The sequence below is a fragment of the Parasteatoda tepidariorum genome, chromosome 2, assembly GCF_982258835.1.
Source record: "Parasteatoda tepidariorum strain Cologne lab strain chromosome 2, Ptep-v5.0, whole genome shotgun sequence".
NCBI classification, from domain to species: Eukaryota; Metazoa; Arthropoda; class Arachnida; order Araneae; family Theridiidae; genus Parasteatoda; species Parasteatoda tepidariorum.
The window spans coordinates 12347101-12372335 of record NC_141756.1 but is presented as its reverse complement, the minus strand read 5'-3'; the positions used below and the strand labels follow the sequence as shown (position 1 = coordinate 12372335).

The window sequence follows — 25235 nt, the reverse complement described above, 5'->3', positions numbered from 1 at the left end:
AGTTAAAGGCTTGTCAAATCAAGTTTTTTTTTTTAAATATTTTAATAACTTCTAAATTATCTTTTCTGCACATGTAGTTTCTGAACTATCTTTTTTGGCAAAAAAATCATTAAAGGCTTACACTTAAGACTAATTCCAGCTTACTAATGACTTAACTTTTTGAAACATATTTTTCAAACCCTACATTTTCAGAGTCAAGAATGGGAGTATGTTGAGAGAAAAAACATTCCTTTTAAAAAAAATTACACTATTGAATAAAAAATTATAAAAATAATTTCTGAATTTAGGGATTGTTTATACAATTTTGTGATTATTTACTCATTTACACAACTTAATGAAAATTGCATTGAAGCAAAATGAAATAAATCTAAGGCTCAGTCTAAAACTTATTCTTAATGACTTTTATTATAACTAACTGTATAAAGTAAAGCACGCCCACAACAGCCTTATGTGGGCCAGGGGGTCATGGAGGTTAAGGCTCCACAATTTCGAGATTAACAGCATGATTGTGGCAACGTGGACAGTGCACAGGCAGTTTTTCGTCCCAGACAAGCTGGTATCCTAAGATCTGAATCTAGGTGAGCTTCACACCGCCGCTGGGGAATGAACACCAGTTCTTCAAAAAGACAGTTCAGTGCTTTAAACACTGAGCCATCGCGGCATCAACTGTACAAGGGAAATATAAATATTATTTAATTGTTACCAAAACTAATAAATGACACAAATCGAAAGTAAAACAAAACAATTTATTACAAGTTTTGTAAGCAACTGAACAGTCTTAAACAGATTTAATAAATCTGTTACAAAAAGCACATCACAGGTTAGTCTAGTCAATTGAAAATACGATTTTTATACAATTAGCTTTCACATACTGTATAAAAATACTCTCATATTACAATTTAATGGAAGTATTTCTACAGGATTTTTGATGCAGGATAATACTGAAACTTCATACAAATATTTTACTTTAAAACTTCCTTTTCTTTTAAAAAAAATAAAATTACAAACTTTACACAAAGGCAACAATAATTCTGATGAAAAATATTCTTAAACGTGAACGTAACATTATCATAAATTTGTTTCTAATAGCCAACAACAGAAGCTAGAAGTAGAAAAGCATGAGATAACATGAAAATGCTAATTTTGTTCCTTTAAAAAACATTTCAACAGAAGTATAAAGGTAAAGAGATTGTAAGATTACACACTATTTCCTATAAAACAAAAGTAATTAACTGACAAAAGAATAAATGAAACTTGAAAAACCGAAACAAAAAAAATTATAAATAGCTCAAAAATAATCAGATTTAAAATAGTTCTAAATCAGAATATAAATTTCACGATGAAAACAGTATCTTAATACAAAGGTTATTTTGTATCAAAGTTCTTATTTCAAACTTCACATTTTTAAAAATTTCATAAGCAATACCAAAACTTCATTATCTTTTTCTAAGAAATAAACGTAAAATATTTTATCACCTTCTTTTAGTAAAGCACTTTGAAAGTCTGAATTCTTCAAATTGTTTAATCAAGGACAACATCTAAAATAAGTCTTTAAGAACTTAGTAATTATAAATGGTTCATACAATGATTTGGAAATTCTTATCTTCCTAAACTTTACATACATTAAGTCAGGGCACGAAATTTCAGTTCTTAAGTATTTCAAATTTTTGCTTGCTACTATTTATCTAAACAATTTTCAAAATGTCAACAGATGCCATTAAGAACTTTTTGGCGACTAAAGCCACCTAAAGAATGTAGAAAATGACAAACTAAATGTGAAATTTAGAAAAAAAAATATCTTGACGTCTATTAAAAGTATAGAAAAATATAAATAGCTGCATGAATGACCATTTCTCTGAAAACACAGTAATCTTCTAAAGAATATGGATATTGTTTGATAACATTATTAGTACCACAAAGGGCTACCTCCCAGTAGTTAATATATTTATGAAAAAAAAAACATAGTTAGAGATAAATCTAATTCAGCATTAGCATACAATTTAAATAATAGAGGAAATTTCATGCCCTGCATTTAGTTAAAAAACAATTCCTTCAGTATTCCTAAATACTTATCATTACTGAGGATAAGACTCCAAATCATTATAAGCACCTCATAACTATTTATACATTCAACAAATAAATGTACACTAAAATACAATGAAATATGATAAGAATAAAACCAAGGATATAATATTCTTGGTTTAAATAGTTTTTTTTTTCTCGCAGTTTCAAAAATAATGAATAAATAATTTAATAAGTTAACTGAATGCTGACTGGTGATCTTGTATAAAAACAAAAACAATGTACTAAAAATGCATTCTATAGATTGAATGTTCTGTGCTAGTTAGTAGAAGATCACAGTTTGACATTGAACAAGCTATTGTAACTAGCCAAAAATCATTGATTTTGAAGTTCCTTTCGGAGTTCGTCGAAGCTTGTGACAAACCATTTTGCTTCTTTCTTCACTCTTTCTCTAATCTGATTTCCACCAAAGCCAATGAAGAGGTCCTATAAAAATGTCATTTATTAGAGAACTTACTTATCATATACAATTAACAAATAAATTAGTTAATGTGGCCACACAGGCATTAGAAGTAATATAAAATAAGTTAAAAATTACTCTGCAGTCCAGTGGGATGAAAGACATAAATTTAAAGGTTTACTGTTTTTTATAATATAATGTCCAAAAACAAAAATTTACAGCTCAGTAGGAAATTAAAAGAATTTATTAATTTATATTAAGAATGAATAATAAGACTGATGACCCCACAACACTTTTTTGTCTTTTTTCCCTCCTTAGTCACAGTAGAGCGTTCTATCAACATTAAAGGGAAGCTGTTAGTTTAAGCTCTGACAAATAGATAGTCTACAATTTTAAATTTAGTGTATCTATTATATCTATGCTTACTTATGTGTTTTATTTTCTACCAATGATTAACCATATCCTTTTTTTAAGAAAAAAAAGTTGAGAAACTATAATATTACAGAAAAAATTACTTAAAATGCATAATACTGTATGTTCTTTAAATTTTATTCCTCATTCAAAGAATCAACAGGTACAGTTATTAGAATCTATTAGTGTAATGAAGCACTGTAATCGTTTTTTTAGAAATTGTAGCGATTTTGCTGTACTTAAAAATAAAACCGTGTCACCATTTCTGTAGGTCCTAGCATTAAAGTGAGAATTTTTTCAATACCTTTTCTGTGATTTAAACTGTAATTTACGTACACAACATGTTTAAATACATAACAACAATTACATTTTAACTTTAATTCAAAATGATAGCCTAATTTTAGATAGGATTAACATGAATTATTAGCTCTCTGTGAATTTTACTTCCTAACAAACTATACAACGTCTCTAAGAATACATTTGATAGAAATCTTCGTAACAACTAACTTGCATAGTTTCCTTACTTTTAAAGTGTGAGAAATATTTAAAAAAAATTTAAATTAATGTGAAATACTTTTTACTATCACATTAAATGTCATTATAGAACTGCATTTTAACCCAATAAATAGTCAGAACAAAAGAACAGCCACAAAAGAACTTACTGCTGGGGGAGAAGCAACAAGATCAGTAGCTCCATCACCAATCATTACAAGCCTTTGATATCCATGCCTATGTTTAAGATAAGCAGCAACTTGAGCTTTGCCATCTTGTTCACATGTGGGCTGGGTTTCATCAAAGCCAGCATAATCTCCTAAGATTTAACAAAAACAATTCAGCCAAACTTTTTCATAATTAGGTATAAAGAAAAAAGGTATAAAAATAAATTTAAAGGCAAACTGGTATTTAAAAAAAAATTTTTTTTAAGCAAAATTGGTTAATAAATGTTAAATGAAAGTAAACTATACCAAAGATTCAATTACTAGTTTTACGGAAATAAAGCAAATTGGTTTACAACATATTGAAATTTTAAAATATAATAGTTTTTTTACACTTAGATTAAGAATTATCTGTCTTGCAAAAAATATTAAGAGCCTCTTTATCACATTTTAATTAACTTATCCAAAAAAAAAATTTATCATTAATAATTCTTTAAAATAAAACTAATTAAATAATTCAAAAAAATTTTCTTCCAAAACGAATTGTTCATGTTACAGTATGCCTGGTATACCACTGCCCAGTATACCTTACACTGGTGTTTCTTTTAAGGTTTAGTGCCACTGCCCAGTACTCTAAACACTGGTGTTTCTCCGAATCTACCCTCAGCAGACATTAAAATATCACATAAATATAATATCAATAAATAAATTAATATTAAATTGGATATAACAAATATTTCGGACATTCACCAAAGCAACTATGCGTTTGTTGACATTGAAAGTCAACATTTTCGTGATTTTGGTAATTCACAGCAACATTCCCATTAATCTTTTTTTTTTTTTTAAAGAATGTAAAAGATCGACCTATTTCGTAGGGTTAAATTGGTCTTACCTTAAAGAGGTAATTGGACAATGTTATGCCTATGCATTCAGTTACAGTTTAGAAAGAAATAAAAGAGCTAAAATATCCTTTCATATAAAAATATTGATACAGTTTTTTTAATAATGAAACATAAAAACAGGTACTACAAAACTATCTACCACATATTGAAATAAATATTAATATATATTTATTAAGGGCATGTCAAACAGTAAGAGTTTTGTAAAGAAAATCCCATTATTAAATTGAACTCTTAAGAGAACTGCTTTAACATCTATCATTTTGTAATGGAAAAGAATAAATATCTAGTTAAATGCATACCATTGAAATAATATTTTATCCTATTAGCGAACACATGATTCAGAGGGATACCAAGATCTTCTGCAACTGGTTGAATGATCGTATCAAAACCACCAGAAACTAGGTATACAGATACATTATTCTTTTGTAATGTAGATATCAATTCCCTGAAAAATAAACAAAAATAAATTTTTTGCATTTTCTTTCTTTTTTTTTTTTTACACTATTTAAAAAGAGAATTTTTTTTAATAACATGAAATTAATGTCAGATTGACATATTTTATAAAAAATCAACTCTTTTTTAGTCTGCTAAATGTTCTTTTGTTTAAAGACTTGTATATCATTTACACATTAACATACACACTATTTAATTTCTTTTTTTTTTTTTTTTAAAGGGTAAGAGAATAGTTCTCTTAAAAAAAAATAATAATAATAATTTAACAAATTTCCTTTCCCAAATTTTTTTAAAAAAGAATTCTGGAAAATATTAAACAATTTAAATTAATAAATATTTCATACTTTTTTTAGCTCTTGAAAAATATATAGGGTGACCTGGGGTAATTCCTGATCAAAAAATGCAAACATCTACTTTGTGAAAAAACTATTCAAGATAGAATTTCAATATTTACTGGAAGTTTGAGGCTACATGAGATGAGTTCTATGCTACCTTCTTTTGTTTGAAAATCTAATTAGAATTTAAAAGATTTAAAAATTTTTTAGTGATCAGGAATTACCCCTTCTCTTGATCAATTCTGGGGCAAATCCTGATCATTTCTGGGGTAATGAATGATCACCAGTTTTCATAGCAAATGGGCTGTTTAAAAATAATTATACAATGGTAATTAAGAAATAAGACATTAAGATCAAACAAATAAACCAAAAAGATATGTTTAAGCAGCTAATAAAACGTTTTATTTAAAATCAGGAATAAAGATTAACACTTCAGCTCTGGCAGCAGCTCTCACACTGAAATTTTCATTTTGAATCATTAAAAGAAATTCACTATTTTTGCTTTCTAGAAGCGTAGTATCCTTTTTAAGCTTATAATTTCTCCCCATATTTATATTAGGTTAATTTATCAACTTAAAAATTATTCTAACAATGTACACACATAAATTAAGATAGAAGCACGGTAAGACCAGCTAGAAATGGTTCATATCAGAACACATTTTTCTTGTATACAGTTAAAAACAAATTTTGTGATTATAGTTAAAATATATTTTATAGTTGTTCCACTTAATAAATATGAACTGTTATTTAAGAAAAGAAAATTAACTATTTATTAGCTATTTTTTATACTATTTATAAGAAATGACAATGATCAGGAATTACCCCAGTGATCAATAATTACCCCATCTGTAGGTGGCAACATTTGATATAGTTTCCTATAATCAATTATAATGTTTACAGTAGATGTGAAATAATTAAGCAAAAGCCTACACTATTTTTATATCAAAGAAAAAGAAAGTAATTCAAAATATTTATTATTAAGAGAAGGAGGGGGATCTTTACAGAAATGTACAGATTTTGAAACCGATCTTTGAAATGGAAAATACAGAAAGCATTTTAAAAGATACTTATTTTGTTAGATTAAACAAAAAACTATTAAGTAAATGTAGTTATACTTTAGTAAAGTGTACAAGCATTCTTGTCCATGTCTCAAATTTAAAAAAAAATTTTTTTTTAAATAAAACTTAGGTGATCATTATTTACCCCAGAAACAGAGTGATCGTGAATTACCTAATTGTCACCCTAATTGTCAGCAAAAGATAATATTAAATTTGTTATCATCAAATTATTTTTCTTTAAAAGCACTGTTATTTCTTAGATAATCAATTTTAAAAAAAAGGGGGGAAAAAAGAACAGCTATTAATGAGTCATTTGACACCTTTTATGTGCTTGCTTCGAAAATAAGAAAGTATAAATGTAACCAAAACACATAACAATGAGAAAATAAAGTATTCTTGCTAACTTTTAGATTTAAATGTTTTAATATTAGTTAGAATTTTAATTGCTGTTAATTGTTAGAAGAAAAAAAAGCAAAGAAAAAGGACTGATCTAAAAACTCTTAAACATTATTTTGAAAATCACTGAAGCAGCTTTTCATACTTTTTAAACCATAAGAAACACAAACTTCAGACAAAGCATTAAAAACACACAATTTTCAAACATTTTATAACAAAAGTCATAACGTCAAGTATTGGTAATGTTCAATACCTTTTATTTCAATAAAAATTGGAAACTCTTGTTAATACATAATGCAGGATTAAACAATTACTTTGTTTGACAACAGATCAAAGTGCTATCACACTTAATTTTTAAATTACCTACTTTACTCTTCTGACATTTTTCGTATAAGATTTTAACAATTTTAATAAACATTTATACTCATCTGATACATCATTTAAAAGATTCTATACTAATCAAAACATTGATTTGTTTAGGTTGAAAGGATAGGGGGAAAAAAAGCTAATCCTTTCTAAAATAAGAGTTATAACTTACATAAATGTGCAACCAAACTAATATGAAAGCCTTTACACATAAAAATTCAGATCAAAATGAATGAGAAGACTATTTTTCATAAATATTGTTCAACATTATACAAGAATTAATATAGCTTATGTCTAACAAAAAAATTTTACATGCATAGAATCAACATTATTATATTATTTATTTACTAATATTTTTTTTGGTAAACTTTTAAAATTCTGAAACTTCTCTTTAAGTGGTTTGAATAAAATAAATTAACACTATTTCCATCAACAAAACAAAACAGAGAACAAAAATTTATAATGAAAAGAAAACTGAATTAAGACACATTATACGTATTTTAAGATACATGACATGACAGGACGACATACAGGTAATGTGTTACCTAATCCCAGGTGTTAAAGATGGAGACTGGGTTTCTAAATATCTTCTCATGACAAACACTGATGGTTGTATGATGTCAAGCCGCATGGCAAGAGCTTCTTTAAATGACATTCCCCCTCTCATTGCTTTTTGAGTCCTGTTAAAACACACAAATTTTAGCCAAAGTCTTGAAACAATTAACCAAAGACATTTACAGACAAATTTCAATTTTTAATTATATCAGTTACAAATTTAGATTTATAAGTCTAAATTTTCAATTGATCTGATTGCAACTGATCTGATTACAACTAAACTGATAGCAACTGATCTCTGATCTGCATCTTATTTACATATAATATTTAGACTTAAAAGTAAATAAGCTGTAGATTATCAAAGAGCTCTTTACCAAAATCTTTTTTAGTCATTCATAGTTAATCGTCCAACAGAAGAAAAAGAATGTGTAAAATTAAGAAATTAAAAAAAAAAAAAAAAAAAAAAAATTTACTTGAAAACAATAGAAAAAAGCTTTATGTAGCAAATTTATTACCAACAATTTTCTTAGCGTACTATTCTGTTTAAGGGAAAGTATGAAATGAAAAGCCAAATTATTTTCTGATGTCAATGTTTAATCAATTGTTTCAATAGTTTTTATGCCTCTACCTGTACAGGGTTCATACTCTTTCTAAGAAAGTAAATTTCAGGAGTTTCTAAGGAGTTTTTCAGGAGTACAATACAATAAATTCAGGAAGTGAGAGGGAAAATTATATACTTAGTATAATTTTAATATAGCTATTTATAAAATTAAATTTAAAACATTAAAAAAAAAAGCACAAAATAGTAAATTAATAAAAAAAGTATCTTAAAATATTATTTCTTTTAAACACTTTTTAAAGACATATGTCTTATTCAATTCTTCTTCACATATTTTAAGCTCAGACATTTTTTCCTTAGCATGACGCCTTAAGGCATTTGCTTTTGAAATTAATGAGAGATCACATTTTTTTTCTGCCTGATCAGAATAATCATCTAAAGTTTTATTAAGTTCTAGAATATCATCCTCCAAATGTTTTTTTTTCTTCTTTAAATTATCAACATTTTCTGCTAAGAGCTTTCTTTTTTCAAACTTAGCTTTATTAGCTGTAATTACTTTCTCTTCTTCCAAATGTGCAAGATATCTTTGACGTGCAACTGTAGCTGAAACAATGAGTTCTTTTGAAATAATGACTTTTTCAAGTCCACCTGCTATGTTCCACAAATTGGGATATTGTGAACTTGACAAAAACTCACAGTAAAACACATCTAGTCAATCTACGTTAGGATCAAAATTATCGCTGATGCAGTGCCTAAATTTTGTCCTAGTATCCATGTTGTTAAAATCTTCAACAAATTTAACATATTCCTTCAGAATGCTATCACAATCTTCTTCTTTTACTCTACCTGCATTGGTCAAATGAAATAATATTTTTCGATGCTTGTTTAAGTTTGCTTCTTTATTAACAAGCATTGTACGAGGATCAATGCACGATACATTTCGCACTAAAGAGAAATTCAGTGGGCACTTTTCAATTAGCTTTTTTAACAACTTCAATAAAAATTGCCTGCAATTCAAATAAAATTCCATTGTTTTCTTCCATTGTTGTTGATCAATGCACGATACATTTCGCACTAAAGAGAAATTCAGTGGGCACTTTTCAATTAGCTTTTTTGACGACTTCAATATAAATTGCCTGCAATTCAAATAAAATTCCATTGTTTTCTTTTCATTCTTCAAAATTTTCTTCTTTATCAGCTCTTTTCTAGCAACAAAGCCAACATCAATTTTGGTTGCCTCTTTACAAATTTCTTTACCTTCGAGATTTATACTTAACACATTGTATTAAGTGTAAATCAATTACGATGCTGGAAGCTTCTCTTCTTTTATAAATCTGTTCAGCACATCTTTTAATAGCAAGTAGAGATCACCATTTAAAAATGGTAACATGGGTTTATCAGTTTGATACAATTTTAAGAAAGGTTCAACATCTTTCACAACAGGTAAAATGAAATTACATTTGGCAATAAACAGTTCATCTTTAACCATGTCCTATAAGATTGTATACGATTTATTGTTTGGCCGAGAAAACTTTTTGTTTTCTATCTCCTTCAAATAAGTTTTAACATCAGGCAAAATTTTTAAAAGTCGAACTAAAACTTTTTCATTCTCCACCCACCTGTGCTTGCAAAATTTTAAAGGGAATTTTACGAATTCAGGATTTACAGATTCAAAATCTTCTCTTTGAGCAGGAGAGTCTTTAAAAAATTGGTAAACAGATGATGCAGCATGCTCTACTTTTGGAAAAGCAACAGAGCAACCACCCCTAAAGGTATTATGCACTATGTGCAGTCCACATGAACTTACATTCAAGAGACTCACATTGTGTTCATTCTTCATTTTTTCTATCATTATGCCTAGCACTTTTAGGTTGACATTCGGGCCATCCATAGATAATAGTAAACTTTTAGTATTTATGCACAAGCATTTCTCAGTTATTTTTTCAAATAAAAGTTCAGATGTAACATGTCCTAGAAAGTCTGAAGAATAGTAGCATGTATTTATTTGGTTACCATCCCAAAATCTTACATGACAATCCAGTTTTTGAATTGATTAACATCATTTAGACTTTCATCAAAAAGCAGTACATAATTGGTTTCCTCTTTCACTCTTGACTTAAGTAGAGACAAAAAATATGGCGCAATACCAAAAACTGAGAGGTGGCAGTTTTTCTTTCCACCACAACTGAAATTGCTTGCTATCTGGCTATCAGAAAACATAGCTTTAAAAAGAAAATTTGCATTTTCACAAGATTTGTAGGAATAATGTGAGCTTAAAACCTTTAAAGTTCATAAAATTTCAGCTTTTGTAGTGAGGCTATTCAAATGAATTGCTCGATTCAAATTATAAACCGGCACAGGAACAACACTTAGCAGCCAATCTTTATACAGTTCATTTGCTAGCCAGGGACGAAAGGGATGGGAAGACGGAAGGAATGATTAATTATTTTCTCCGTTTAAGAAAAGTTTCTTATTTTTGTTAAAAAATTTTCAGGAGATAAAATTTAATTTTCAGGAGTTAAAATGCCAATTTCAGGAGTTATAAGGGCCCTTAGAAAAAAAAAGCTAATTTCAGGAGTTTTTCAGGATTTTCAGGAGGAGTATGAACCCTGCTGTAAAACAGATTATCTATTTTTATTTAAACACTCTTTTATAGGATGAAAAGTATGAAATTCAAAACTATAACGTACATATCTATAAATACACATAAACTTATCATGAGGATTAATGTACATCACATCATAAAGCGTGATATTTGTATCGAATTAAAAATAAGGGTTGCAAAGAAGTAGAAACATATATGGGACTTATACCCATGGTTTAGATTAGCTCTAAATCAGATCCTTGGAATTGTGCAAATGTTCTATTAACTTTGAGGAAACCATCGATTATTTGGGAATAGATACTCTGCAGTAATGTTGAGGCAGTTCAGGATATACTCCGGATATATTGCAGATTGAGCATGGCTGAAAAGTTTTCATCTGATTTTTAAATTCCATGACCTTGAGATGACTTAATTCTGAGGCTACAAAGCATTGTTCAGATGTTTCCAGGAACTTCCAAAGTTCACCAGTAGATTTGCTAGCATACCTTTGATGAGCTTGGTTGAGTTTATAGCTCAAAATTGAAAAATGATAATTTTTTGAGAGAGGTGTCATGTTTTTGTAGCATAAATTTACAGTGATTGACAAAAATTCACTCAAAACACACTTTAAAACTTAATAAATCATCGCACAATAAACGGATAAATAATACATTTTAATACTATCTATCAAAGCAATATGAATACCTTTTTTAAAATTGAAATCTGTTCAAAATTAAGTAACATTCATTTAAAAATAGAAAAGCAAATTCAATGTTATAAAACTTACAGATCTGCAACTTCCTTTTCCCTCCCAACAAATTTTGCTAATTCATCGATGGCTTCATCAGTACAAACAGTAGAGTCCACATCAAAACAGACAGCATCAGCTGATCTCCAGATTAACTTAGCATTATCACTCAGTCTACCCATGCTATATAATAATGCTGTAGTGTACGATGACTTTACAGTTTGACCCTTTCAAATAAAAGAAGAAAATTAAAACCAAGAAATAAACAAATTTAGAATTCCACTATGTAATCGATGTGAAAAATATGTACGCACAGTCCACAAAACATAACTCCAAACTAAAAATCTCCAAGATAACTTTTTACCTAATTATCGGATTTTCATAAACAAATATGAAAACTGATATATGGAGTTACTTTAAAGTATGTTAATTATTTGATTTTAATTTAAATCACTAAATCAGGCACAAAAGTCAGGGCTAGCAGTTCAAAATGTAAAAATTAAAGACAATTTAAGGATGCTGATTCTCTAATGGGAGGAATTTGTTTTACCAACATGGGATAGCAATACAATTTGTAGAAGTTTAAGCAATTCCTGCACTTAAGTAAAAAAAAACATTCAAAAAAAAAAAAAAAAAAAAAAAAAAAAAAAAAAAAAAAACTGAATTTTTTTTAAAAAAGTTAAAATTTTTAATATATATATACAAATCAAGGAGAGAAAATAGTATAAATATGGAAAATCATTAAGTAGTAGCAAAATACAAAGATTCTCTAGTGAAAAACAGTAGTGACGAGGAGGTAGTAGGGAGAAGAACTTTTTACATATTTCTCCCACATCGAACGCTTTCATGTCATAAAATCAAGGGAAATTGTCTCTAATACTCAAATTAGATTAACGTCGTACTTGACACACTATGAAGACTTTGTTTATTTTGTTTGATGGCATTTAAAATAATTTTTTTGAAATTTCCTCAATTCTTTTCTAGATAAATAATATTTTTTTTTCTGTTAACTTTAAAAATTCGAAAAAAAATAAAAGATTTCCGAAACTTTATTGAAATGTTATAATTAAGGACACTTTCTCTTTAAGGAATTAAAGGACAACTTTGAGCCCTGAAAAATACACGCCTTTCCCCTCCTCCAACAGATTCAGACTCTTAAAATATGGATCAGTTATCTGGAATTTTTTAGTTCGTAAATTTAAAAAATTTTTTAGGCTATATAAATTTATTACTAAATCAAAAATTTGAAAAAAAATTAGTTAAATAAACAGTTCTTAGATAAATGAGAAATAAAAAGTGACTTTTTTGAAAGTTTCATTGCTTAAAAACTAATTAATTTCATTCAAATTTTAGAATTTGCAATTTTAATTACAGAAGTAAAAGGGAAACATTTGTATAACTTACAGTTAAAAAATTCTTTAATCACCATTTAAATTAAATAAAAACTAACACATGATTTAAAAAAAAAAATTGGCACAGAATAATGTTTGAATACATGAATTTATAACAGTGAAAAATGTTTTAAACTTTAAAGATAAGGAGAAATAAGCAAAAAGTAAAATTAATGCTAAGGAGAAGTGACTAGTGATGATAAAAACTCAATCAAATGACAAAACTAGACCATATTTTCTTGATTGCAACAGCCATCCTTATTTTAATGGTTAAAAATTCAAATTTTTTAAAATAAAAATAGGTTTATTCAGTCTTGTTGCGTCTCATTTTTTAACACAAAAGTATTTTCTTCACTTATAAATTATTGAAGTTCCATTATTTTAAATTGAAACATGATGATTCCATACATGAATGAAAAATCCAATAAGAAAATTTAAAATTATTCAAGAGAACCATTTATTATTAGTATTTATTTTTTTTTACTTAGTGGATGGTACAGTTTAATTACAGAAAATAATGCATCAAGAATACAAGAAATCTATAAAATTAATTTCCGACATTTTCATAACTTAAAATTTTTTTTTTGGAGTTTCTCTATTATACATCACTTTTTAAATAACTAAAAAAGAAATGGTCTTCGACTAATCAAAAAAATCAATTGTAGCATTCAATTTATTTTATGAATTTTTAAATTTTAGTTTCAAATTAATATCTCTTTATTAGATAAAACCAATTAAGGTTAACTTTATCACAGACAAATAAGTAATTTTTGGTACCGCAACTCAAGTTACAGATCCTGATCAATAGATCAGATCAAAGGGATTTTATACGACACTGGGCTTGTTGTAATTACACCAACAACTTACCTAACATTTAAAAAAAGTAACCAGATTTCCACAAAAACAAGCCATAACAAAATAATTTTCTTTAAAAAATAATAATAATAGAAATGTGAGTTCAAATTTATGTAAATATTTAATTAGTAGCTTTCTCAATTGATTCCCTTAAAGTAAATCAAAACATATCTAAAATAAATAACTTCTCAGCTTTAAAATATATCTTTTGAATTTCCAGAAAAAGAAAAATATTTTTCTCAATTTAAATCATTAACACCATGATCACAAGCAAATGCTAGGAATGAATTTTCTTTCTTTCTAAATGTAAGATCTAAAGTAAAGATCTAAACTAAAATTATACTCACAGAAAAGATAATGCTTAAAACTTGATAAAAGAAAATTTAAAAGTTTAGCACATGATTCAATGATTTAGATTCTATGATTAAATATAATAAGATAATACTAAATCATGCTGCCAAAATCAAGTGCACATTTTAGAAACTAAAATTTCACTAGATGAACATTAAAAATAATTCCACACACATTATATTTTAGAGATAGAAGTTAAAAAAATTAAATTTTAGACAGATTGTCATCTTTGCATGATTACTGAAGAGAAACATCGATGTTTAAAGCATGCATGAGGTCAACGACATTTATAAAAATAAATATTAAAATAATTTAAACCTCATGCGATTTTCATATTAGTATAATAGGGACATAGTGATTGCAAGTCAAAATTATAAGAAGAAAAAAAATTTTGGACATACGGTCACCAGCAAATATCCTAGGAGGATAGGTCTGAACACAGAGAGATTAATAAAATGACTGAATGAAGGGTAGCAACAGAATTTTATAACCCATCGCATTTCGCTCCGTTAGTACCCGTACATTAAAATTAAACAGGAATCAATAACTAGTCCAGTTGTATCTTACGATCTATGAAGTCACACCACTTTGGGTATGAAGTAACGGTTCATAAATAGATAAACATATCTTGGAAGTGTCACGCAGAAGTTAATCGTGAATTTTGATAAAAATTTATCGCAAAATCAGTTGGAAAAGATAAGAATTAACTTACAAGCTTTTTGAGAGAGCTACTCGCGAAGGATTGCAGCATGTGAAAATTATTTGACAGCGACTATCTCTCGTTGAAAAAACTTTCCTCTTCAACCTCAATACCTCATTTCTGCTGGGAGCAGAGAAATCGAAATTTTTGATTTAGCGTCAATTTGTTGCCATATTTCGTGTGATAAAAACCGAATTCAAAATTAGGAAGAAAATAATAATTATTTATTTAAATATTTTAAAAATTCGACAAGTCTGTTTGCGTAGAGTTTAGTGAGATTATAATATAAATATTTACCAGTTAAACAAAACAACATCAATTCTTCTCGTTAAAAAATGCATAAAAAGGGGACAGGAATCAAACTAGCAAACTTCTTAGGCTTCGTAGGATATGATACATGGAGGTTTTTTGATCCCTTCTGAGAACAGCTAGAGATTCGAGACCCAGTAGATCACCGAAGGCAAACATCACTGGCAGCGATCAGTAAGCACTTTGATCATCATGCGAAGGGACCGAGGGCGTGCAGTATCGGTCCTCGTTACCTTATAGTTTTCGACGTCGAGTGTAAGTCGTTGAGCTACTAAATCGAGTTATCCCCTTTGCATGCCTTCAGATCATCCTCAGAGATATTTCTCAAACCTATCATTAAAAGCCCAATGAGCAGCTCTAGTACGACATAAATGAATTATCACTGTTATTATTTCCACGATCTTTTTCGCTACACTCCTTTTGTTGTAGTTTGAATTTTCTGTAGTTGACAATCTACGAGTCATTTCTATCGGTATGAAAAAAATTTTATAATTATTATTATTTTTTAATGCTGTTTTTCCTCACGCGATTTTCATTTTATGTAGAGTTCGCCTTCTTTATCTAAATACAAGTCTTACTATCCCAAGATACCCAAGCGATCTTTCCTATTTCAGGTCAAAATTAGTTTCTAACACCGTTTGATGAAACTACCTTGAATTTGTACAATGTAACGTCGTTTATGTTTAGTACAGTATAACCGATTCCGGCTTCACTGGTTCTAAGGATTGTAAGTGAAATATTACGAAAATAAATTATGATATAAAAACAAAGCAGGTGTCGGCAGAATAAACAGAAAATGTGAGAGTAGTTTCACACCACGTGTATTTTCATAGCAACGTAGCTCTCTATAGCACCCCATTTGACACTCTGTCACGGTGCATTTTAAATGCTCTACTCGTGAACACTCCATCAAGTTTTTTGAGGTCAGAAGTAGTGTTGTAATTTAAATACTTAAAAGTAACACTTTTTTTTTTCACGTTTTAAAGTTATAACATAATTTAACTCTAAAAAATAAGCAAGGAATGATACTGAATACAGAACTTTTTGACCATCTTTAAAAGAAAAGAAAAGGCATTTTATAGTGATGGACAATAATAAAAAGTAAAAGTAATAAGCATATATTATTAAATACAGTTATAAACGTAAATCGAAACAAAAATTTATAACTTATAAAAAATAAAACTGAAAATTTGGGAAAAAATGTGATATTTTTAAAAAATCAGTCGTGGTACGCTGTTCTCCATCGTATTCTTCCTACTAAACTTCTAGTCAGAAAAAGTGAAATCATTCTATCCTAATCATTATAATCCAATCTGACCAACACCTCCTAGAAAAGAGTAGGCCTCTGCACGGGTTACCATAAATATCCTTTAGTAGTCCAAACGTAATGACTTATTTCGTATTTTCAACCACTGCGCAGCTTAGTACCCCGAACGTAATGAGATCTTTCTTATTTTTCATCAACTGCGCAGTTAACTTCGTCACATCGGACTACTAATTTGATCCGTGCTGAGGCCTTCCTTATTCTAGGAGGTGTTGATCTGACCCAAACTCAAAGCAATCGAGGGCCATCCAAGAAATGTTGCACAACTACATATAACCTTATTTTTGCTGACTGGGTGATATTCAGTTGAATGGAAAAATTAGGAAAATTTCTAACTTTTGTACAACGCCACTCAAAATCTTTATTTTTAAGATAACTTTATGAGTGAAAATAACACTCTTTGTGTTACATAGAGGAAAAAAAACCACGAAAATTTGTCTTGTACTCCTAATGATATCACTGAAGATCATGGCTGTTTTGGTGTTATTCGTGAACAATATTAAAATCGAAAGTGATCTCTGGGATTTGATTCTCAGTGGCCTATATCAGGAGTGAGAGCACTCTATTACCTGATCAGTATAGGGCAAAATTAGGAACTTTTGCTGCTGATTATGTTCGGATGTAGCATTTTTAACAGTGGTCACTTTGTAAAAAATGTAGCCACTTTTTCCAAAATTGAAAAGTTCAAACGAGTTCAAGTTACTGTAGAACAGTTTAACGAGGACCGATACCGCGTACCCTCGGTCCCTACGAAGGATGATCAAAGCGGTCCCCCACCAGCTTACTGACCGCGGCCTGTGATGATGGAACTGTGTCTTTACAAACAGTCAACTGCGGGGGTTCGAGTTATAGAATTAGCTACAAACAAATTAAAGTAAATGTTTAAAGAAAAAAGACTGATGAAAACTTATTTGTAACCATTTGTTTTTAAGCTGACACAGCAGTTTCAATTTTATCAAAATCGGTTGCAAATAAAGTGAATGTTTGGCATAAATTAAAAATATTTGGTTTGCACAAATAAACAGCAAAGAAGAAAAAACAGCATAAAAAACTAGGAGGAACAACCAGAGAGGAATCTGAATCATTATTAAAAAGAAGATAAAACAGAGGAACACGTGCTCATACATAGTAGTTTTGCAAACTTAGCTCATCTTACTTGATATTTCATCATATACACTACGCGCAATCCCAAGATTTTTTCTCCTACATTTATTTTATCAAATAATTATATTAGCTTAGAATCATGAAAGAGATCAGTCTTTTTTTTTTATCAGATAAATACTTCATGCTAATGCTAATATACATTTCATCGCCTTGATATTTTTTAAAACAATTACATTATTATAATAAATTTTTTTTTATCGTTAAACTTTCATTTGAAATCTTTCTTTCGATATTTTTACCCTATTTAATGACCCGTTTTTGTGTTTGCGGCATCCATGTAAACTTTTTAATCTAACTCAGAAGACAAGGAGTCTCCTGAACTAAATATTGAGACAAACTAGTCTTCATCGAAAATTTGTCGATGCAACAAACCCACATTTGCATTGCATGGAGAGAAAAAATACGAAAACCTCCCACGGCTAGCCCGATATTAAGGAGATTCTAGCTCATGATCCGTTTACCACTGAGGAAATACCACTGTGGTTTGTGTGAACCAGAAGCAGAATTCGTATTGACCAGCCATTGCTGGGATTCGAACTTGGAACATCTCATTGGAAGGCCACTCTGTCCACTAAACCACCACTGCTCCTTCAATAACTTTAGAAACTCAGTGGTTTCTCGAGATGATAGCAGTCATTTGAAAGGAGAGATAATCTATAGTATATACAGGTGTTTCTTAATAACCACCTCTAATGTACAGCTTTAAAATTCTTCGAAAGAATTAACTAAAAAATGCGCATTAAGGATATCAAATTAAAATTTAAAGTAAAAGCATATGAAAAACATTTTGAAATTCTGATCAATCACCATTGAGATCAATATCAGCAAGGAAGGGATGAAAATAATATTAGATAGTTGTTGTTGTCGTCGGCCATTAAGGTAGAGGGGGTGCGATTGTTCTTGCTCTCCAGTGGCGCCATCTATGGCTTGGAATTCGACATCTGTAACACCCGTTTAAAGGGCGGACTCTTTCATTCATTCATCCACAGATTGTAATTTTATCCTGAACCAGAGAAGGATCAATCTCCTATTCACTTCCCCTGGAGGTATAATTTTGGTAACATGGAGGTCTTAGTGACCCAACAGATTTAACGTACGCTAGTCACCATATATATAAAACAGCTCTACTTCTTAAATAAATTGGGTTTCAATGATTTTGACTCAAATGCTTTCAATGAACTGACAATGCCTCTTTTGCGCTTTGCGACGTCAATAATGATAAGTCTAATGGACTGTTTTTTTTTCTTCCTTACTTAAATATTAATTTGTGATTTTTAATGTGCACTTCAAAAAAAAATTATTCTTCCTGGACTTCTATTTATGAACAAATAAAAAAAACTTGGAAAACGTTTGTAATTTTTAAGTTTTTTAATTCATAATTCAAATCACATCGCCATTTGAAAATATAGAACCGAGAAACAACGTTTTAACGTTTAACTTAAATATTAGTGTTAGTGGGCCAATATTTTAGTTGAACGTTAAAAATCGTTCCAATCTTAATAATTGAATCACATTTTCATACGGGTAAACCATATTATAGTGTAATCAAATTTTAAGAGGGTTAATTTGTACAATAATAATGTTGGACTAGGTTCAGCCTTACTAAGGTTTTCTTAAATTTGCTCTACATTTTTTTTCCAACACGCATCAAAATTTCTAACAGCTTAGCCGTACTACAAAACCTCATGACTACTAAGCATTAAGGCTAAAGAGAATAGAAGGGCTGGTTCACTCCTTTGAAGAAACTCTCACCGCGCCAATCCTCCGATTTTCTCTAGTGACGTCACTTTGGCGCAAAGCTCGCACTTTTACTTCAAGAACAGAGCGTTCGGTCTTACTAGCTTTAACTAATATTGGAACATTTTTTTTGTGACATATTCTAAGACATTCGTTATTTTCTATAATGACTTTCCTCAGTTTTTGCCGTGAATTTACAAAATTTTAAAACTATTAACGAAATGCCAGTTTGCGCGATTGCAACTTGCAAAAATTCTGATAGAAAAACAAAAAGGAAAAATATAATTTTTCGCGTGTTCCCTAAAGTAAATGAACAACTATGTAAAGAATGGATTCCGAAATGACACAGTTAATATAAAACAGCAATACGTTTTTTCTATCGTTAAGAGCTTTTATAAAAATTCGTTATCTAAATAGAAACCGCCTCGTTATTTCAAAAATAAGGGCATGTGAAAAAAATTAAAAAATGGATAAAGTCAAAGAAAATTAAAACTTAAGTAAAAAGTATAAATAAAATATATAGTGTACAGTTGAAATTCTCCTAATTTCATAACTTATTTCTTTAATGTAGTTATTCTAAATATTTATGATTCTTTTAAAAATTATATTCTCTTGAATTTAAATATCTATAAATTATATCATCTTAAATTTAAATATCTATAAGCAATTGCAAAATTTCTAATGTCATTATGAACCTGAATTATTATTTTGTTTCAGTAATTAGCGTTTAAGGTTGATGTTTCCTAATGATTAAGTATGAACAAATTGCTATTAACGGCATATTTTAAAATCGGGGATTCTATTTTTAACTCAACTTATTGTTATAAAAGAATATATTGATAAAAAAGTGTCGATACATGCTTTCATTTTTCTTAATAATTAAAGTTAAAACTGAACTTTTTAAAATAAAGTATTTATAGTGTCATTTTCGCCAACTAGTAAAATATTTTTATAAGTTTAAAATGATATTTTTTTATTATAATGGCCAAGAAAGTTTTTTTGAACTATGTTTATGAATGGAAATAATGTGTTAATTACGTAAAGTTTGAAAGCTAACAACCAGAAAAAGTCTAACTTATTTTTACAAAGAGAAAGATGCAAAGTTATTATAATATCTTTACGTGCGATCTTCCGAGATCTGTGGACACAGTGACGTCATGAGGAGGGAAATCGTAGCTTCAGTTCTAAGAGCGGAGTGAACTAGCCTCTTTAGCCCTGACTAAGCATAGCATTCCATTAGTACTTTTTAAGGTACTTTTATTTCCATTAAATTCAAATATTTTCGCTACTTTTTTAGTGTTTCCCCGAGAACGTTTTCATCGGATTGTAGTTTCGAGTATTTTTGCTCCAAAGGTTCTCAGGATATTAGGGTTAAAAGGTAACCCATACTTTTTCCTTGAATTTGATTCAACCATAGAAGTATCTTTCTATTTTAAGAAATTCTATCGGTATTAAAAGATGATATCTACGTAAAATAACTGTCGTCATTCAATTTGTGAAGTGCTTGATTAAATTCAGCAAAATAATAAAGAGATGGGCGTAGATGAGAGCACAACATCTGGTAAAAGTGGCTTATAACCAGTTCCATGAAGAGGATTCGTCTGGGCATATTTATTACCTAACTTAGAATACAGATCCTTCTTATCAAAATTTAGATATATGTTATCGTTACTGACCTGATAGCTTTGTTTGGAACATCAGTCGCCGAAGACTTGAGAAAGTTCTTGAAGTTGTTGCCGAGGAGAAAAGATCTCAACGCGTTATCGTTTTTATCTTATGGAAATGGAATATTTAACTAATCACTTTTAATATATTATCGCCGCGAAGATTTATTTCATCAGATGCTTCATCTACAAACCCGGAATTTCAATGTCATAATTATTTTCAGCATGTAACTGTTTTGAAACGCGTGCAATAAATATTTACTCGCGTTGCGAGAAACTTGTTCAACACAATCACAGTGTTTTGTTTTTAACATCTTTCTATCGTTTTCTGGAGTTTTCTTCTAAGTTTTAAGACGATAATTTAGAAATGTCGTGTAATCTTAATACAAATCTGATAGTGAAGCGTCTGTGAACCCAGCAATAAGTCTACTATAAACGAGAGTTCGCTGTATATACCGAATATTTGGAAAAATAAATTTATTTTTATCATATTTCAGTAATATTGTTTGAAATAGTGATTGCAATAGTACACAATTTACTTTATGAATTATTAACTAAGCATATAGTTTCGCTCTATAGCATAGTATCTTTACAGCAAATTCCTTCCCATAACGAAATTTTTAATTAGATTTAAAAAAAAAATTAAAAAAAAACAAACATTGAAAATACTCTCCATATAACGATGCTCTCATCCTATAACGAGTCTTTTTTTAAACGTTTATCTGTTTAATTTTCATCATTTTTGGACTTACTAGTTGTTTATCTTTATTATTTGCGTCATTTTTGAAACAAATTGCATTTAAAAGTCGAAATTTCAGGATAACCGATTCACTATCCCCATATACCTGTTTTTGTAATCACTCGCATTATTCATTTCAGCGAAATGACTCATTTCTAATCTGTATTACTTCATTTTTAATTAAAAGTAATAACAGTATATTTTGAACTTATCACATACATTAAACATTTTGTAACATTTATGTGAATACCTATGAAAAATTTTTTTTAGTCCACTGTGAACGAACTGCTAATTTCTTAGTTGTTCACTCTAAGCGTATGAGATAACATTAGTTTAATAACTAAAAACACGTTAACAATAATCGAGTTCACTATATCCAATATTCATTATAGCGAGGTTAAACTGTACAAAAAGATTCGAGTCCCGCAGTGTACTGATCGTTAAGACACGGTTCCCAGCAGATCACCAAAGTCAAGCATCACAGGCTACGGTCAGTGTGCGGGTGGGTGACCACTTGGATCAGTCTGCACAGGGACCGAGGGTGTGCGGTATGGGTCCTCGTTAAACTGTTCTACCGTGAAGTGCTCGACTTCGCGTGCACTTTACGTCGTCACAGAAGATCAAAATTGTGATGGCATTCCTTCGGATCATCCTCAGGGATGTTCGAGTTTTTTTTCTATACTTAAGTATTAAAATACATATATTGCATACATTGTTTTGGACTTTTTTTTGTTGACAAGGATTTGAAAACTATATATTAAGGGATGTGATTACGAAACAACTTGTTTAGTGAATAAACAAGAAAATGAAGCGATAACATATTAATTGATTAAAAACTTCATTCGATCCAAAAACATACAAATTTGAAACAAACAGCCGACATGATTCAAGCGTTCAAAAACAGGCTCCCATTTTTAAGACTTCCCTAAGGAGAATGAATTGCCAGGCTGTTATTTCCAATTCGTATATTTTTGAAATGAATGAAGGTTTTAATCAAGTAATTTCGATGTAAAATATCCTCAATGGTAGACGGATCATGGGTTAGAGTCCCCTTGCCATCAGGAGCTTTTCGTGGTATTCCTCTCCATGTAACACAAATGCTGATTAGTTCCATCAAAAATTACTCCACGATGGCAAATTTCTCCCATTACCTGATACAGGAGTTCCCTTGTCTTCTGAATTCTTTACAAAATTACAGGGCTGCGGAGTCGCAAAATCCTCCATGTTCTCATAGCAAATCAATACCTCTGGGGGTATTGATCCAGGAGTTTCCTTGTCTTCTGGATTGGTTCAAAATTACAAGGCTACGGAGTTGAACGTAAGTAGTCGTAAACCCATGAAATTGGGTCGGCTGTTCAACGACGGTTATAAAATAAAAATTTACTTGAGCCGTGCTGGCTCAGGTCAGGGGATAGAGCTCTCATCATCCAATAAGGTGAACCGGGTTCGAATTCCAGCGACGACGGGTCGATACGAGTTGCGCACCCGGCTCGCTCCAACCACAGTGCTGACGTAAAATATCATCAGTGGTAGACGGATGGGTTAGAGTCCTCTTGCCTTCAGGCTAACCTAGATGGGAGGTTGTAGTGGTTTTCCTCTCCATGTAACGCAAATGCGGGTTAGTTCCATAAATCCTCCACTAACGCAATTTTCTTTCAATACTAGATCCAGGAGTTCCCTTGTCTTCTGGTATTGGGTTCAAAATTAAAGGCTGCGGAGTTGAACATTGATAGTCGTAAACTCAGAATCGGGGCGGTTGTTCAAGGTTGGTTATAAAATAATATGATATAATATAATATAAAATAAAATAAAGTAATTTTTTTATTGGTTTTTGGTCATGGTTTTTTTTTAAAAAAACGCCTTAAAATTAAAGAAATGATTTTCCCCCCACTTTTTACTCTTTTTTATTAATACCAAACTCATCTAAAAGATTTTCCCTTATTAGCTTATTCTTAACATTTTATAACATTACATTCACGCTTATAACTCGAATTTACATGAAAACTGCTTGTAAAAAAAATTCTATTTTAAATGATTATTGATAGTATTTCATTTCTCTATCTTTAATAATGTTTGTTGAAAAAGGTTGATAGATATGATATTGAAATGTCAAATGACAAAGTCGGTTGTTATGGGATTCGTCCGGAAATGTTGTTTTTCTTTCGTAGTAAATAGACAGCAATAAAATCAATTTTTATTATGTAACTACTGTTCATCGAAGCCTTTAAAGGAAAGAAATTCAAGGTCAAAGAGAAAAAAAACAACAACTGCTTGTCAAGCGAATAAAAAAACACGTTTAAATTGAAGACATAATAACTTATATTATCAGATGCAGTGTTCTTAAGATGAAAAAAAAATACAATTATGCGTACAATAATGCGCGTAATGTACATCTGTTATTAACTTTAATTAAGTGAAACTTTAATTGCATGAACTGTGTTTATGTAGTTAGACAAATTTTAAAATCATATTTCTTTTTATAGCATTATGTTTCAAATTAAATTATACTCAAAATCCGAAGTGTAGTGCTTTGATAAAGTATGATTATGTGAATTTTTCGAAAGTACTAATTTTTATTGAGTTTTGTAATTCAGCTTTAATAAAGTAACGAATAAATAGAAGACAAAATTTTTTTTTTTATTAATAAAATATATTTTTGTTGATTTTATAAAGAAATAAAATTAGTTCAAACTAAAATATATTAAATTTGTATATCAAAGTTTTATATTTTTTCCACGAGCACGTCAATGTTTTTCATAAGTTGTTTTAAAAGTTATGTATTTTGCTTTGAGAAAAAAACGTAATATTAATAAACGCAACAGCAAAAACTATAAAAAGAAAATTCTGAAATATCGAAGGAGTCATTTTTGCACTTACCTTGGCTGCGAATATTTAAAGCCAAATTAAATCTGGTAAGAAATTCTTACACGTAAGAGAGGGAAGAAAAAAACATTTGCTGATGAGACATTTATTTATTTATTTTTTCTCTTCGTCTTCTCTGCATCTTGCCAAAGTGGTTAAAAAAATGATTTTAGCAACTTTAAAGTTATTTTTATTACATTTTTTTATTATCTGTGAAGTTTGTTCAGAAAATTTTTGCAATATTTTTAAGTGTATAAAATATGCATTTCTAAGAAGTGCATTAAAACTCTTTAAATATTTACTCATTCCACCTTAACAGGGAGAAAAGGAAGCTACGATTCTGGAGAACAGTCAAGGACGACTATTTATTTGACGTGGAATATTTTTAGACCAGTATTTCCTGAAGCTTTTTTTTCCATGCCTTGGAAGAAGTTTTAATATTTCAACCTTACAACTCATTTTAATAAGTTACACACTTCAAAAATATTTAAATAATAAGTTTCGAAACTGTACGTTTGTATTCAGAATCGGTGGGCAAAAATATTAAAACCAAATGTTTCAGAATCTTAGTTTGTGTTCAGAGTAGTTGATCAAAAATATTGAAATCAAACGTTTCAGAATCTTAATTTGTGTT

The 25235-nt window shown here is 29.5% G+C and overlaps 1 protein-coding gene across 4 annotated transcripts; it reads right to left on the bottom strand.

Annotated features, from left to right (window-relative positions):
* Nucleotides 1-727: 727 nt before the first annotated feature.
* Nucleotides 728-24915, bottom strand: LOC107440728 (phosphoserine phosphatase). 4 transcript variants are annotated; one of them, XM_071177165.2, is made up of 6 exons: nt 24617-24915; nt 11545-11732; nt 7605-7739; nt 4751-4896; nt 3556-3704; nt 728-2508 (listed from the first exon to the last, which is right to left on the bottom strand). In XM_071177165.2, the coding sequence occupies exons 2-6, from the start codon at nt 11685-11687 to the stop codon at nt 2398-2400; spliced, it is 684 nt and encodes a 227-aa protein (XP_071033266.1). In that variant the 5' UTR covers nt 11688-11732; nt 24617-24915; the 3' UTR covers nt 728-2397. The 4 variants fall into 4 exon arrangements, with proteins under 4 accessions (XP_071033266.1, XP_071033265.1, XP_042911785.1 ...); XM_071177164.2 differs by lacking the exon at nt 24617-24915 and adding an exon at nt 21013-21116; XM_043055851.3 differs by lacking the exon at nt 24617-24915 and adding an exon at nt 14815-14966.
* Nucleotides 24916-25235: the final 320 nt, after the last annotated feature.